Source organism: Falco biarmicus, chromosome Z (genome assembly GCF_023638135.1).
Source record: "Falco biarmicus isolate bFalBia1 chromosome Z, bFalBia1.pri, whole genome shotgun sequence".
Classification (NCBI taxonomy): domain Eukaryota; kingdom Metazoa; phylum Chordata; class Aves; order Falconiformes; family Falconidae; genus Falco; species Falco biarmicus.
Window position 1 is genome coordinate 71483008 of NC_079311.1, and position 18535 is coordinate 71501542.

The 18535-nt window shown below is 41.1% G+C and overlaps 1 protein-coding gene across 2 annotated transcripts in view; it reads right to left on the minus strand.

Annotated features, from left to right (window-relative positions):
* Window positions 1–18535, minus strand: part of EGFLAM (EGF like, fibronectin type III and laminin G domains) — a 78554-nt gene that overhangs the window by 36065 nt on the left and 23954 nt on the right. For both annotated transcript variants that reach the window (XM_056325167.1, XM_056325168.1), the window contains exons 5-8: window positions 15290–15407; window positions 14890–15025; window positions 8583–8749; window positions 32–147 (exon numbers count right to left, since the gene is read on the minus strand). In XM_056325167.1, the coding sequence (XP_056181142.1) occupies window positions 32–147; window positions 8583–8749; window positions 14890–15025; window positions 15290–15407 (537 nt within the window). The remainder of the gene's footprint in view (window positions 1–31; window positions 148–8582; window positions 8750–14889; window positions 15026–15289; window positions 15408–18535) is intronic.

An 18535-nucleotide genomic window follows, 5' to 3' on the forward strand; every position in this document is an offset into this window, starting at 1 on the left:
AGAAATGCCAAAGTGAAATCTTGAAATTTACCTCCTCTATGTAAATGTCGTAGTCTGAGTCATCAATATCAAATCCATCATCATCACCAGTCACTGTGTCCGTGATATACTGATGGCCATAGCTTCCACTTCCTAACTCCTCAGAGCCTAAAAAGACACAACTGGCATATTGACTTCATTTATTTTTTTTCTTGCTACACACAGCAACTTAGGTCTTTACCACCCCCTGATTCACCACAATGAAATCTGAAGTGGTGTTAATGTTCATACTGTACAGACGATGCAAGTGTCAGCCTGGAGATGGGAGACGCTGTCCAAGTGATACACACGTAATTTAAAACAAAGTGAAGACCTTAATTTAGTCACTTATAAGTGACTAAACAAACCAAGCAGGCAAAGCTCAGCTCTCCCACTGCAAACTGACTTTTATCCATGATTCTTCCAGGACAACAGCTCTGAACTTTTTTGGTGTGGACAACATTTTAATAACTGAATTGGTTTTAGATCAAACTTTTCCCTTTTATAAATAATACAGTCCCATATTTGCCCTACTGGCCACCAAATAACTGGCAGAGCAGACAAAATGCATCCAGGTCGGGCTTTTCTGGCACACTCTGCTTATGACTGGCTGCAATGCTCCTGAAATTAGCATCCTAAGTGTATTTTTAGGCTTTCTTTTAAAATGCAATTTAGCACCTAAAAAAAAAAAAGACACATGCACAAACATAACTTTTTTTTCATGTGCAGAATCTGCTTCTGCCTCTCCCTGGACCGCTGAACCGCGCGGTGAAGGACTCTGGGCTGGGAACAGACAGTTTAGATGGTAAGAGGGTCCTCGCAGAAAATATCTGTGTTTTCTGCACTGTACATAGCAAATTCTTCTTGAACTATGGATTATGCTTTTTAGTTATTAAAATTTACCAGAAGTCATGAAGAAAGATAATACAGGTAACTGCATCACTATCATTACTTGTCACTTCAGCAAGGATAAGAATAGACAGACATTAGATAATCATTAAAACAACTGACTTCTCACATTTGCCTTTTCCATAAAATATTTTGTGATCACTTAAAAAAAGCGCAGGTAACCTTTACTTTACACAGCCTCTGTGTGAGCTGACCATATTTTGGCAGCCACAAGCTGCACGTATCTCCTAGTAAGTTATCAGGTCCTTCACACAGCAACATGCAGAGATGCAAAGACTTGCTAGGCAGTGGCTGTCTGCAGAAAGGAGACCTGACAGCCCAGGAAATGCTGCTTGATGGTTGTGAGAGCTTCACTGCCACCACTGAACTACCCAACAGAGGCATCGAAAGCTAACGAGACTCAGCAGAGTTTCAGAGGGAGCAGTGTGGGCGCAGTGCTATCAGGCATTTGAGCCAGTCTAACTGGGGTCAGGATCTCCCACCTCGGTGGAGAATAAAGGAAAAATATCTCACTGATCTGATTCAGGCAGGAGAGCACTTGTCTAGATCTTTTTGTACTGTCTCCTCCTTTGCTGGGACTGCAACCCAGAAATCCTGGCAGACAGTTATGAAACCATGCATACGTGCACCAGACACGAATGCATGCCTGGCTGGCTAACTGGCTACCCACCGTATGTTCTGTGGGAGCTGCTTATGAACAGGCTTTACATATGACATCAGCATACAGAAAAATAAGAGGTAAATGGTAGAGGTAATGAGGCGTACACAGCTGCAACAAAAACAGCATGCTAGACTGGGAGAGAATGTGTACAAGCCTTTCCCCTCTAACACGTATACTTAATGATCTGTAAATAATACAATTTAACTGTATATTAAACAGAAGTATTAAGCACAGAGTCCTACCAGCTGAGCTAAGCAGAGCACCGATAGCTTTACAGCTGGTAATGAGATGAGGCCAACCAGACAAACTACATCCAGATTATTTCTGCTAGTTGTGATTACACAGGCAAAGGATTATTCTTGGAGAAACCAACTGCACATTTATGGACTGGTCCCAATCCTGCATTCATCAGAATAAATTCCATCACATGGAAAACGATAGGTATTATCAAAAGGTGGGCAAAACCTTTTCCTCCTAGTATTCACTTGTATAGTCACTCAGGTTAATCACCACAAAAGGATGAATTTACTCCAGGTAGAAAGGTAGGAAGAATAAAGTAGAGTAGAATAGCATAGCATAGCATAGAATAGAACAGAATAGACTGGACTAGACTAGACTAGACTAGAATAGTTCAGTTGGAAGGGACCTAAAATGATCACCTAGTTCAACTGCAAGGTTGACCTCTTACATCCATCACTGCAATAAAATCTTATTCTTTGACAACAGTGATTTTATAAGACGTGCATTTCTACTAATGAATGTAACTGTGCAAAATTTCAAACATAAGCATTATACATATGACTTCCAGTTTTACAGAAATTAAGCGAACAAAGTAGAGCCCAGCACTAACTCAGCTTCCCAGGAGATGCAGCAACTTTCAGTTTACTGGAATACTGTTGCTTTTAAGTCAGGTTTGCAATATTATTTATTGCCTTTATATTGTGTGTCTGAAACTATTTCAGAACTAGTTCAGTTCTTCTAACAGATGAAACTGTAATTTACCTAAGAGTAACAGAAGCCATAAAGATAAGTTAGGAAAAAGAAAGAAAAAATAGCAATCATGTGTCAGGGAAAACAATCTAATCTGTATACAAACAACCTGTGATACACAAACTCCATTTTCTAATTTAGAAGTCACAAGCTAGAAAATAAGTGTCTGTTGTAGTTCAAATTCTACCACACTTTTTCTCTTCTCAAGCAAACTTTCTATTGGCTTAATTCGGTTTAGGTTCAATAAGGATGACAGGAATTAAGCCATACAGAGAATGAAGTATCTTTATATTCACACAAAGGAAATACTGGGTCTTGGATTCCCATTCAGATACATACACTTTCTTACATGTATAGACATGATTTTAATGCCATGCCAATTTTACAGAGGTGTAACTCCTGACTGGAGTAGAGTTATCACTAAACTACATCAATAACCAAGAGCATGCAACGAGACTAGGAGAGAGGCAGTTCCCCAAGCAGAATATGTGCCTCTTTCATCTGGCAAACCAAAATGTTCCATGCTTTTGCAACAGAAGACCTTAAAGGAAGAAATGTACCTGCTATTTTAAACCAGGGAATATTTGGTTGTAGACCAGTAAAGTATGGCTTATTGTGGCTGGTAGAAATGACCGCTCTGAGACCCTTCTTCAAAGACCTTCCCAGGAGAAGTGTAACTTCCTAATATCCAGAGGTCTCCAGCACGGCCACAGATCACCATTTTGTTCCTTCCTGGCTCCATCTGAGTTTCAGCCAGCACATGCTACATTACTCTACCTGCTGATCTGTGAGCAGTTTTGGTAACACATAATGCACCTGGGAGCAATGAAGTCATGGAGATGTACTCTCTGCTAACTACACCCGAATTTATACCAGTGAGTACACACACAAATGCACAAATGACGAGATCATCTAACAGCCTGCTGGCTTCTCAGTTGCCTTGCTCTTCCCTACATTTGGTGTTTGCTTACTGGGTATGACATGATAGTCACATGCAACATGATGCAATAAAACTGCAAAACAAACAGAAAGTAGAGAAGATAACAGGACTTTTAAAGAAACCCACACACAAGCTCATTAAAAGCTGTTTTGTTTTGGTGTTGTTTTGGTGGAGTGCAACAAACAACACTGTGTGGTTTTGGTGTGCTGTTTTGGTGGAGAGCTCATCTCATAATGGGTGGCAAATCAGGGACAATAAAGCAAAGTGGTACTCTGCAAATACCAAAATAATGACTACAGAGATTATAAGCATGCTATATTTCATTAAATCAGTATTTCGGTGTACACGGAGATGAAGCCTGTTTAAGACACTCTACCAGGTCCTATAATCCTGTCTTACAATTAGTCGGAAAACCTGTGGGGGGTCGCGAACTTTAGACAGCTTCTTTCCAAATGATCAGGGATTTAGTTATACCAAAGAAATCTTTCTCAAAACAAACACAAAGCCACACAAACTTTTGCTTTGCTGATCAGGTGGCCCCCAGCATACTGATCAGGAGGCACGGGAGGGTGTAGGAAGTAGACCACCAGGCACTGCAGTGCAGGGAGATTGAATGGAAGTGTTAAAAGACTGATCACCTTCATTCAGAACCCCTCACAGGTCTACAACCAAAATACATCAGGGGCATTTAATCTAGTTTTATTCTTGTCAGTGACTCACAGTGAGGCACTGCATATCGCTTGGCCCGTCTCTTGCTTTTTGTCCCCGTCCCTATAAATACAAACGCTGACTTTGTAAAGCCTTTGGAGATCTGTGGGAAACAGTTCTGTGGAAAGCCTCTATTTGCTGTCTCCAGGACACATCACCATCATTCACATCAAGGTTTGGGCCCGAGGGACTGCCCTTTTCCTGTGCCTGAGCCTCAGCTGACACGTGCAAGCACCATGCAGAGTATTTAAGCACCTGCGCCAATGCCTTGCTCAGTATGAGTCTGCTGGTGACAGCCAGGACCAGAGGAAGGGATCTACCCCGATTAAGCAGCCACTCTTGTCACATTTGCTGCGGAGACAAGCAGGAGGGTATTTTTAACAGGAGACGCTTCCTCTGTTGGTCTGGCAAAGCCCAAGGCTGGTGACCTTCCAGGCACAGTGCAAACCCCATCTGTTTCCCCAGGAGACAAAGGATATTTAAGCAATGCAGGTGATGACACTTTGTTTGTTTGATTTGTTGGGATAGTTTATTTTGTTGTTGCTAAACTGGATATGTACAATCTTTTGTTTTCAAGTAAATTGTCCATGACACATTGAAAGATTTGATAGAGCAAAAACCCAACCACATAAGTGAAATATCCATAATCTGCATTTTTAATTAAGAAAGGCAACAAAAATTGATTTATTACATCATTTCCCTTTAGGAGAAAAAAAAAAAAAAAAGAAACCAAATAGATCAGAACCCTTGGGGAGACTTGCCTTCTCTTTCCTCCCTGAAAATGGAGCAATGTAACAAAAACCAAAGATGCATTTTTTACTAGTTAAGGCACGTGTAACTGCTTATAATCAAGGCCACATGTTCTATTTGCAAAGACCTTGGGAGGTCTGTCACATTAGGTGATACTGTCAGCCACCCTTCAGAAGAACATTTTAGCAAACAAAGACAACCGTTTCTTATGCTGACATGAAACAATGCAGTCAGGAGTACTGCAAAGCCAGCCACCTTTTAAAACCAAAATGAGACAATTACATGTGAGAATGAGATAAACCCCAGCAGAAAACATCCCCAAGTAGCATGGACTGTGTCTGCAGGATTCATCTCTGTCTCAGCCTGCCTAGAAGGTCCACTGTATCAGAGGTAACACTGGGAATTTGTTCTTCAGTTAAAACAAGCATCAGAAACACATAATTTTAAAATAAGCATAAAATCCCAGGATATACAAGCATAAAGCTGCAATTTTTTAAAAGCCAAACACACTAGGGACCTTAGTGCCAGCACTATGTGGGCTAAATGTAAGGAGGCAGATACTGTATGAACTCTGCCAGCTTCCTAAGATATTTCAGGTATTTCTGAGGAATACACAGTCAGTCAGAAAATAGCATCAAATATCTGTGGCATGCTTCACTGTTTACATGGGAGGAGGAACTGTGGTAATAATGAAGACAGTAATTCCTGTGATGTGCACCCTGAAGAGCAAAGATGCTTCAGTTTCATGCCAACTGTCATGAAACTCTTCCAGCAACAATAGGTGGGTAAAAGGTGTCTGCTGACACTTTGAAAGAGCTGGGCATCTGGTGCCACATGAGATGCATTACGGTACTTGAGACATCCCCAGAGGACTGTCAGGTGTCTGGGAGATGCCTGAGAAGTGCATGCCCTCCTGCCGTGACAGCTGAAAACCACAGGACCTAGAGGTCCTTAAATCCACCAAATATCTACACCTGAGCAACTGAAGTGAATGCTTAACTGGGCCAAAGAAGGTAACTCCTGGCTTTCTGGCTATTAGAAGGGGGGAGGCACCTGCAGATACATCATGTGAACTGGGAGTGAGTTTTACTTGAGCATAGCATGCATTTGTTCGTTACATGAATCTGGTCAATGATTTAAATCACTCTTCAGGGTTTTTTAGTGTTTTGGGGGAAAATAAATCTTTAGGCTATGCACAACTTCAATCAAGAACATTTTTTCACAACCGAAGTTTGGCTTTTAGTAGCACAATGTGCTTCTGTATTTGGTTAACCTCAAACCCAGTTTGTTAGACAGACATTGCAAGCAAAGCCAAGTGAGAGCTGCTACACTCAGTTATACTCTTGCTTCTAGAAAGCTGCAGAACTTACTTCTAAAGGCATGCATCCTCTGTCACCTTTGAACATCACTCATTGCTCTGCAAAAAGGTGATTGTGAAGACAGGTACCTGCGGGATAACACAGGCTTCCATGCATAGTGGCTACTGCAGCCTTTAAGCTTATTTACAAAATCCATCCTGGAAACCAAGAGCAGACTGGCAAAGGAACCACATTTGCATTTGCCAGAGGGCCCAGAGCCTGCCCCAGTAGCACAAAGCTCAAGTGACTTGGTGCAGGGCTGGAGCACATCACAGGCATGACGTGGCCCCAAGCTGGCGGAGCTCTGTCCACTCATGGAGGGTCTCCACCAAGCACTGCCAGCTCCTTGGTGCAGGGGGACCAAGCTCTCAGTCACAGCTGCACCCGTGTGCCTACCATGGACCAGCACAGGGGTTTTGAGCCTATTTAGAGAGCAGTGCAACAGGCATAATACGTTCACTATTCAGGCACAGAGAATCAAGCTCATGCCCCCTACGCATCTCTCCAGAAATCAGCATTTACATACACTGGGTGTGAATTTGATTCCAAGCTCTACTGACAAAAACCCATGGTTCAGAGCCATCTCAACAGGTCTCCGCAGAACAGGCAGTTTCCAAAGATCAAGTGCCTTTCCTAGAGTACTGCAGCAATAAGTGCAGCATGAAGACTACTCCATCCTTATTAACAGTGGTAAACACTTCATCTTTTCTGACCAAAGAATGCAGCCACTCATATCCAAAGATAAACTGGACAGTGAGGAGCACACAAGTATGCCTGAGGCAGCAGGAGCTGAGTCTGGAGGATCCAGGGGCCAAGGAACCCCAGAGTATGTGGCACCTCAATGTTTTTCAAAAGCATTTGTTTCAGAAGTTAAAACTTACAGGTTCAGCAGTCATAACAAACTTCCTGGAAACTGTTCAAGGGATTTATGACAAAAGGGAAACAAGAATGGAAACCACTACGTAACAGTCAATGAAAACAAGGGATTCCAAGATAGGGAGGCAATTTAGAAATAACTCCTTAGCAGGTTAGATTGGTGGATCACTAAGGAGGTGGTCCATGTTTCCACTGCTTGTAAATTCTTCTTGCAGAGTGCACAATCCTACCTGAATACCAGCTGCTCATTTTCTACCAGTTAATTAAAGATTATTTGCAGTGGAGCATGCAGATGAGAAAAGGAAATAAAACAGGTTTTTTGCTCTTTTTTACAGTTCATTAATCTGCTAAAATTATATGCAGGTATCTTCTCATGTGGTATTCTGTCCCCTATAAATGACTCCAGAACTGGAACTTAAAAAACTACTGGAACCCTTTAAACACAGTAAAAAGTTTGGAACATTAAGGATATAGCTCAGTTAGTCCCCATACCCTGCCAGCCTTGGCTCTGCCTCCTGCATCGACTCAGTGGCAACAGATGTGATTTGTACAATTTCACATGTGCTCTGTGTCGGCTTGGTTGGGATTCTCACATACAGCTATGACTCTGGGGGTGATGAGGAGCGATAGCACCTCCAAGTCAGCCCACAGAGACTCTAGCACTGACAGAGGATTATATCCCAAGGAAGGCCATCGGCAGATGTGCACAGGACCTGTCCCTTATTGCAGTGTGCATGGCCTACATTGCTGTACAAATGTACACTATAATAGTTAACAAGCTGTGATTATTCAAGTATGTTTGAATGCATTTTCACATAAATTTTTTGCTATGCAGTTTTTTGATCAAAAAGATATTCTCACTTCTTCATATCATCATTTCTACAATTGTGCTTAATAGTTGTAAGAGCCTTACTCCTCAGAAAACAGTATAGAATTGCTTTGGTCTTCGCAAGTTGTTTAAATTATAAATGTAATACATAAGGTTTAGATTCAAAGAACAGAAAAAAAAATATGAACAATAGACTCATCTCTCTCATTTCTCCCCATGATATTCATTTATCAGTTCTGCATGAAACTAGCACAAAAGTCAGTAAGTAGTGATCCAAGAATATCTGGCAATGACCTCCAGAGCAGAGAAATGGCATGAGAGCACTTCTCCCTCGTGCTTTTCAAATCTTTGATTGTGGCTTGACTTTCACAGGATGCTGCAAGCTCTATGGACAGGATGCAGGGATGTCAGACTGGGGGTGCCTGTGCTTGGAGAGTGACGCTTCCCACCAGTAGCCCTCCATGGGCTACCGCAGATACACTTTATTTACAGATATATTTTATTTTTATACAGTTTTAACTACAAAAAGGTGGTTCTACTCACTGAACATTCGGATGACATCACTTGGGGCACTGGCAGGGCTGGATCCATAGGAGTTTGTTGCTCGGACGGCAAACTGATACTTGGTGTTTGGGACAAGTCCTTTGAGAACCATGGACTCCATCTGGATCTGCTGTCTTATTACCGTCCAATTGCTGTCAAGGTCTGGCCTTCAAGATCAAACAAAGCCAAGATCATAAATAATTAAAGTTGGCTTTATAAATTAATTGCCTCTAAATTATCCTGGGAAATAGGCAAAATAAATGAGGTATAAGCCTATTAAATGATCACTGAAATCATTCGCTTTTAAGAGGCCAGACTATGCAACCATTCGTTACTAAGCTGCAAAGCCTGTGATATCAAAATTATACAGTGATACAAAAACAATATTCAGATGTTGCTTATAAAGCCAAAGAGGTAGCTTAGAGGATGGTTTGAATAATCAGGTTCTGTTTATCTGTCTTCATGGATTTGGGGGTTGCAGTTCTCAAGTGGAGGTATATTACTTGCAGTTCTCAATCCCCTATTTGGCTCTATAAAGCAGTATTTCACACACCAAAAAAAAACCAACACCGTCAAAAAAAAAAAACAAAACCCAAAACAGAACAATAATGCAGAGAACCTGGCCTACGTATGTGGATTTTGCCACAAAATTTCCATGTCTGCCTCTGGACAATGTGTGTGGTTAACTCCTGATTCATACTGGAAGCCAGCTGCCAATAAATGCTTGCTCTAAGGGCCATTATAATCCATCTTAAATCAGTACAAAAGTTCGGTCTCAAATGTTTAAGTTCATATGCAGAGGGACACTGGAAAAGGGAGGGCTACTTCAAATACTTTCAGAGAGTATTCTGATGCTTTCACACCATTTATACTCCCTCTAGAAGTGGTGTCTACTTACTAAAGAGAGAACAGAATGAGAAAGTAAATAAACACAAACAAAATTAAAATGTAAATGTTAAGTCTAGGCCACCCAAAGTATTCAAATTGAAGCCTATGAAAGTAAAATAGGGACAGAAATTACTTTCAGAGAAAATTATTCCAGTGTCCTTTTCTAAGATGTCCTTGTGATATTTATTACAGGAAATAACCTCCAAGTGCTCCCTTAATCTACCAGTGTTTACATAGGACTAGCTGCAAATGTCTCCAGCAGTCTTCCAATGAAAATTATAGCACAAGGCAGGCATCTTGCATTTGTTTATTTACAGCTGGAAGGAAATGCCAAAGTTAATGTATGTTTTCTTTTACCAGCCAATACAAGATTTATCGATCACTGAGCTTTCATTGCTTTGTGCCAGCCGGGCAAGCGCAGTGACAAAGCAGCAGCTCCCAGCTGCCTGGCTCCCATGCACAACAGCACACAGGATGTGAACATTTCATTGTCTTGCTAAAAATAAAAGTAAAATCAGACAAATGCACAAGATGTAAATGACAACTGAACAGACCATCTTAAGCCACCCTCCACCACCACTTCCTCATAGACAGGAGGGCATTTATTTTGGCTACTCTTTCATTGTTTCCCTTCTTCAAGGTTTGATGCCTGGGCCAAAATGAAAATATATAGTGTTTTCCAAATGAAAGCCGTTAACATCGCTTCCTTCCACATGCTTGTTTAGTAATGTTTTTAATTTTCCTGGACACATCTCCTTCTGGCTCCAATTCCAGTCCAAGGAATTCCTGCTAGCTCAAGAGCTGCCTCACAGTCTCTTTGCAACAGACCCTGCCAATGTCTGCACTCAAATGGAAACACACACCTCTGACAGAGGGACGCCAAGGAGGTATTGCACTCTACATAGATGTAGAAGGTAACACAAACTGTAGACCAGCTTCGCCTCTGCTGACTCCCTCTCGCAAGACTTCCTTCTGCAGAAGTGAATAATGAAGGAAATGTCTGCAAACCAGTAACTATGTGCAGCTGAAGGAGAGGGACAGAGGAAGATATATCACTTGACCTTTGCTACTTCTCCAGAACATTCTCTCTGTGAACAAATAGGTACAAGATGAAAAAATGGCGAACAGATGGGGAGAGGAACACAACAAACTCAGCTGGTGACTGTGTCCAGGGCTAGCCAGCTCCTGTGTTTTCTAAACTGGGAATGTTGGCTTAAAACTTTCTCCATGGTCCTTTCCTGCATCAAATTTCAGCTTGTGTCAACTTTTACACCGGAAGGGCTCATTTGGATACCACTTTTCCTATCTTTCTGCAGCGCTACATTCCCCAGCACAGGTCTCTGCCCTCACAGGGCGGCTCCAGACATTGAATCTGTGCATGAGGGAACCAGACAACTTCCATGGGCATTTTCCGCTCTTGAAGTTACAGCTGTACATCTGCAACATACAATGCCATGCAGTAATAATCTGCCCAGTGACAAAGTCCACATTTTTAAGATAATAAACATACAGGTAAAGTCAATAGGACTGGATGGATATAAACCAAAGGCAGAATTCTGCCCCAAACATACCCAAAACATGTGGATTATCGCTTTACATTGTAATCTGGGGACTGATTCAGCTTAAGAAAGGAAACCTTTCTGATGCAGAGGACAGCAATTTTATACTCACTTGAGCTTGCTCTTAAAATCATCTGGAAATTATTTAACAGAGTGAAGCACCTGCTAGCAATCCAATTTGGATAAAGTTTTTGATTGTTCTTTCCTGCTGTTTGTACTCAAGTGGCAAATTTATCTCTACAAATTTTTGTAAAAAATATTCCCACAAATAATAAATATGGTGACAAGTACAACACATTCTTTTTCACTACGGAGAAGACTCACCGTAGAAAATAATGCACTATAGGATATTATTTTTAGTAATTATTATTATTATTAGCATTATTGTGACATTTTGTGTGATTATTTCTATGAACTATATCAATCAACATGCCAGGTCAACTCTAAGAAAATGAAAAGTAGATAATTTTCTAATCTCATTCTTTTGCTAAATATTCCCCTGATGCTGTCTAACATTGTTAAGCACACTTCCTCTTTAATTTATACATCTTCCACTCCTCTTCCTTCATTAATTACCTTTTCAAGGATTTAATGCTCACAAACAGTGAGGAAAATGTTGAGGCAGATAAACCTGTTTCATGCATTAATCAGGAAAACAGTATTAAAAGTGTTTTTGCTGGACATCAGAGGGTGTCTCCCCAGTCAGATCTGTTGTTTCAGGTTTTTTACAAACAAAAGCAAATACGATTGCCTAGTTCAGTGTAGTGCCAGGGACAAATAATTCAACACAGAACGTATTTAGGGATACATCTTTTTGGGGGGCAAGGCTTCAAACTAATCAAGAAACCTGGCCACAACACTATGCTGAACCTGTTCCACCCTAACATCTGCATACTGATATTTCTCCCCAGTTTTATCAGCAGAACCTGCCCAGTTCATTGTAGTTGAAGTTTCGCGCTACTACCAAAACACTGAAAAACTTTCCCTTTATGTCAGTATTAATATTGAAAGTTGTTGACTTCATCTATGTATCTAGGAGATGAAGAGGAAGTGACCTCATCTTTTTAGGGCACACACTGCTGGAACACATCTGTAGATGCTAGCTGACTACAAAAATTTGGATAGGTTAGTTTCCAAGTTTAGAAGATTGGGTAGGCATCCAACAGATTAAGGATTTGAGTATTTGGAGTATTTGGGTGAAAATATCCAAGACATTTTTGAGAACTGATTTTTCATAGTACCTTTAGGAAAAACACCCAAACTAGTATGTTTAAGTCCAGGGTCTCACTTTGGAGGCTTTCATAAGAATGTTGTTTGTCATAAAGTATTTCCCAGCATAAACCAACAGACTATTTACACTGATCCTGCAAGCTTACACACACACCATCAGCTGTTCTGGATGTAACACGTTCTTGTACACATTCCCTATGAACTGTGCAGTGAACAGTGAGACCTACATTTGCCCTCCTGATTTTTAGCATTTAGACAAGTTGGGATTATGGTTTCCTAAGCATCTCCTTATAGTCAACAGCAGATCTCAGTCTGAGTTAGCCCAGCTCATCCTATATCTGAAAGGGCCTGCATCCTTCCACTGCCTATAGTGAACCAAAAGGTCCCAAGGGAAACCCAAGCAAGTGCCTAAGTTAGGCCCAAATTTAGACCCCGAGCAGAAGCAGAGTGAAGGTTAGCTCTGATTCCGATTATAGTACAGGCAAACAATTAATGTATTGAATTTTCATGAGGTTTTAAACCTCCGTATCACAGTTGAGCAAATGCAAAGAGTGGTTTTTCCTAATCTCAGTCCTTACCATGGGTTTTCTAGGGTTAAAGTCAAGAAGTTAGCTCTAAGGGGATGGAAATTATTTAAACAATGTCATAGTGTTTAGACATTTGTGCTGCACCCAAGAGAAATTACACATTTGAATAAGAAAGTAATTAATGTTGCAAAAGCACGGGATAATATTGTATTTCTTTGACATTCTAAATTTTACTTGCACTGTTTTGTTCCGGTTTTACATTGGTTTAATGTAACAGCTTTAACTCATGTCAATACGTTTTACAGTAGTTAAAACTATATGCAGCAAAGACAATGAAGCTTAAACTTAAATCTTTACCTCTAACTGCCATTAGGGCTCATGGCTCATTGAACTTTCTGCAAACATATAATCAAAATTCCAAGTCTAAGAGACTATAATCCCAAAATTAACAAAAAACCTTTCAGTTTAGCTTTAAACTGCAAACTAAACAATGTAATCAAAACATTGTGCTGTTAGCAAGTTCTTTCCCAAAGTCTAAAACCCATGAAACACTGAAATTTCAATTAATCACATCTTTTGACTTAAACAGTGAAGGCAGCTTTCCACTCCCTGGCTGAACAAAAACATTCAAGGGTGCATTTTCAATGCATCAGATGGAGACAATGGTACCCACCTTTTCCATTAGCAAGCCCCTCATGCTATGAGGGGTTGTACATAAACCTGCAGGCTCCACTTTCCAGCAAAAGGACAAAGGTGACAGTAGTGTTTTTGCCAGAAAATCCCTTCCCCACTGACCAAGCAAATGAGCAAGAAGAGACGGGGAGAAGAGGGAAAGGCTCAGATAATGATTGTGTTCAAAAAATAGGAAAGTTTCATGGTAATGCTACAGTTGAGTTTACATGATGGCCATAACGTATCTTCAGCCCTCATGTCCTGCCTCCCAGTGCAATGAACGCTGGATGGCTTCCCACCAAGTATGAGACATGCTGATTCAAAGTGCAAGGTGAATTCACAAGGAGGCTTTCAGCCAGGGGATTCTTTTCTTCCATGTAACTGAGATTCTTTTCTACATCAGTATCTTTTACATTGAAATCACACTTTGAGCACCGAAAACCAATTGTTCCTTCTGTCTGTTTCAACAACAGTTCCTTTTAAAAAAATCAATGTGTTTTTCTGAAGAATGATTTTTTGACCTTTACAGTTCGGAGTAGTGAAAGAAGCAATTCTCTCTTCTTATCCAGGAACCTGAACTAAGACCTGTCATCAAGTGTCAACCCAAAGGATTAAACTTCCAAAGGTTGAATTTTGCATTCACTGTAATGGTAAATACAGGCACAAGCAAATGAAAATAAATAGATTTCTAAGCACATACTAGCTTATACAAGCATACGAACAGTCAGGTATGAATACTTGTTTGTGCATGCAGATATAATCACCTCCTCCTGACCCTTCATACGCTTTTTATAAAAGCAACCTGATGGGCAATTTTTCACAGTTCAGTTTTATTACTGCAAATTTCAGAGAGTCCAACATAAGAAAAGAAAAAAAAGCCCCACCAACACCCCATCTACCCTAGAAAAATCTAAACTGAAAGGCCAGAATTTCCTGTAAACTTGATTAGCATTAGGATAACAAAGCAAGTCTGAGTCCTGCAAGCTCAAGACCCAAAAGTCTTTCGTCAGGTAAAACTGCCCAGCATACTGGATTTGCAGTTCTCAGATTATTTCCTATATCAGACCAGGGTACTCCTGCTCAAGGGAAATACTCTGCCACACACGCTTTTCTCAACAGCATCTGATGACAGGAGAAACTTCAAACTTCATTCACCCAGGCCTTTATCAGAGGGAACAGATCAAATGAGACCTTATTTTCTTCAATCAGAAGGTACAACCTATTGATAATTTTATAAATCAGGTTATTTCTGGTTTTGTCTTTAAATTTTTATGACAATTCAACACACATTGAGAGAAAAATTAAGTGTACTATACACAGTAAATAAACAAACCATGAGAAGAATCCATATGCAGTTTAATAGTACAGTTTAAGTAAAAAAAAACCCAAACCCAAAAATAAACTAGTGCACAGACTCCACTGCAAACTTGCCTGATAAACTCCACTGTGTAGTACTGGATGGGAGAACTTCCTTCACTCACTCCGGGCTTCCAGGACAAAGCAACTTCTGAATCAGAAACTACCACGACCTGGGGCTGATAGGGTGGTGCAGGGGGCATGCACTTATCTAAGCCAGAAGAAACGCAAAGGAACAGCATTACAGAAGTAGACGAGCTAATACACACAATAACCTAGCACCCACAGACTTGGGAACCAAACTCATAAGCTTCTCCCCTCAGCTGATGCCCCTCTAAAATCCCATACTTGTGGAAAAATAACGGTGAAATATTACCATACTGCACGTGACAGAGATGTAGGCGCAAGCGATGTGCTGTGTTACAGGTGTGTGCCCTGTCAGTTTTGCCACAGAAAGACATATACTGGGTGTTACCTTGGGATAAGGTTGTCACATCTCTGGGCATGCTGGGTCGTCCTTTCCCTGCCCAGCCATATGCTCCAACACTAACACGGTGTGGAACGCCTGGCTTCAGATCACCGATAACAACTTCCTACCAGAGTCAAGAGGAGACAAGACAAGAACATTGTGAAAGCTCTTCCATGTAACTAAGAACATTGCTGTGAGCTGGGATTTGGGAATCTTACACGGCATTTTCCATGTAACCTCCTAGGAGGACTGTCCCCAGCCCAGCCCAGCGCAGAAGCAACAAACACAAACAGCACCATGTGTTTCCTCTCAAGCTGCAGCTTCACCCCGGGGGAATCCGCAGGGATGACCTGGACCTATTTCTCAGCATAACTCACAAGGTTGCAGATTGTTTGCATTCGCTGTCCGGCTTTTTTCCTGGTGAAGTCAAAGTCACATACTATTCCCTCCCTTGAGCCACTTGCTGGCACTCCATATCAGTCTGGTGCATTTGCTTTTTTTTTGTTGTTGTTTTGTTTTGTTGTTGTTGTTATTGTTGTTGTTTGTTTCTTTGCTTTTGTTTTTCTTTTAAATCCAGAGACCACAGAAGCTCCTGAGAACGAAGCAAGCTGATGCAGTGTGAACTGATGATCTTTAATTTCTCACAGAGTGGAGACCATTCCCATCACCTCTCACAACTTTCCTAGCCCAGCTATTAGCCCTGACCTGAACCCAGCATTTCCCGTATTTGTCCTTCAGCCATAAATACAGAAAGATTAACCCACAGGCAACTACTGTAAGGGTGACGATGCTAACCTACACAAGAAGAGCTTGTGCTGCTGAATACTGTTTAGAGGAGCCTGCTCCAATGTCCAAGAAATTAGCAAATGTCACCAAAAAATTACATTCTAACACGGGCTACTGCACATAGCATGAATCTGCTTCAGACATTTATATCCAGTCTTTAATGGAGCATGTGCGTGTGTGTATAGAAATTCAGTATTCTTTACCTGCAGTCCATCTGTAGAGAGATGTAAATCCAGATTTATGAATTTTGACAGCATATACAAGTAAACAGAAACACCAGGTTCTACAATACAGACCATTTTGGTGTGAAAAAAGGCACTTACAAAAAAATGTTTTACATGGATTTGTCTTCTATTTTTCATTCTCTGATATTAAAAACATTATTCACAGTGCATGTGAAAACGCAGAGATCACCTTTCTCTTCACACTGGAGCAGACTTTAAATTTGCATTTCCAGTTGCAGAAAAACAGTAAACTATCCTTAAATTTTATTAACTGCTAAATTTCCTTACGACAGTATTTTGGACAAAGTCTCCCCCTCTATTCTTCAGGGAACTTATGTTATTACTACAACATTTTTGGCAACACCCTGCCATCTGTCAATTCTCTAGCTGTGGTTTTGGAGCTCCATCATTTCCTATTAACATGCACCACCTGATGATTACCCTGTTTTTCCATCATTCACCCTTGATCTGCTTGAATGATCTGAATTCATCTGAGAGAGACAATAACAACGCTGGAAAAGTAACTGCCCAGACAGAGACAGCAAGGACACGCACACTGAAAGATTTATCTGAGTCTTTCAGTCTTGTAGCTGAAGTGACTGAGATCTTTCAAAATGTGATCTGAAAAGCCAGTTCTGAAAACCCAGCACCTCCTCCCCGTGACAATACTAATGACTCTGCTCCTGCCATTCCATCCTCCATGCCACACTTACTGTCCATCTGTATTTCAGCTGTGTGCATTTCTTCCTGCCTGCATCCCCCTTAATTACATTTATTCTTACGAGAAAAAAGTTCTTCATAATGTGTTCTATTGCTTTCACACTATTCAGGAACCTGGCCTCTGCAGAGAGTGTGATATTGATGCACATGCCTCATATTACTACCTCCAGAATCAAGTCTAGAGTAAACTAAACAGAATGAATCTCATTGACTGCAAGAACCAAGCTCAAAGTCCTAACATCTACTTAGTTATTTAAGTTCAACACGGGTACCCCCAAAACCTCAGCAAAGTGCTCCCTTGCTTGGCTACCTGCCTCCTTCTCCTGGCAATGTCCTCTCCGTGAACACAGCTGTTGGACATACAATGGGTATCTTTGATATCAAATATTTTCTGATCTTCTAGGATCAAGGCATTAGTGAAGATGTAAAGATTTAGGACATCACCAAGCTGCCCTGACTCGTGCAATCTCAGGAATACCCAGCTCACAACAGAACACTTTCAAATGAGATTCTGGAGAACAAACACATTTCCTTGTACGCCCCTGTCCGGGAGCCTGGGAGTACCTATTTAATCTTTTTTTTTTTTTTTTTTTTTTTTTTTGCTTCCATTTTGAAGAAGGGTCTTTAAACCCAAGTTTTATTCATCCCAGAAGAGACACTGTGGACTCAAAGATAAAGAATTTAGGTAGTATGTGGAAGAGTTAGGCCTCCATCACTTTTTTAGTCTTTCTCTCGACTCAGATTGGCTCTACATTTTGAAGCGTGACACCCCAAATCAGACATCACATTGCTGGTGGGGCTTTACCAGGCACCAACCTCCCTTTTCTGTCTTGCACAACACTCTTGCTGAAACCTTGCAAAGTGACATTTGGTATTTTCATCACAACCCCACATTCTTGAACAGGGTGAAGCAACACAATGCCTTCTCTGTGGCAGAGGAGCCAGATGTACCCAGAAACTGCATATCCCCCCCTGCCCTGCCACACAGATTGCCCTCCCTCCACGTGTGTTGAAACTGTAAGGCTGTGCAGTAAGCCACCTCAAAGAAACGAGGATTACAAAATATTTTCCAAAGAGTATCTGTTTTCTGTTTTGTTTGTGTTTTAATCCAAAAAAACACCAGACCCTGGATTACAGCACAGCTGCAGAAACCGAGCTGGGTTTAGTGGCACTTGATCCCCTGACAGCTCCTTCCCTGCACTACTGGTGTCAGCTGCTCGCTCCTCGTTTTGTACTGGTGTGTTTGGTGATTTGATAGGGAACGCTATTGCTCTCCATGGCTGTATCCCTGACCCAAAACTTCCCACCTTTAAAGTCTACTAATTTTTCTTGCTGTTTTTCTTTTATTATTTGCGCACGACTTCCTGAACATTATGCCCAGTAGAACAAATGCCTTATTAAATTGTACGGCACCTGCACTTCTCCTGGCCGCTCTCACATGTTCTCTATTATAAGATGATATAATACAGCTATGGTACCGTATCCCCTTTGCAAATGCACAGGCACATGCACATGCAGAAAC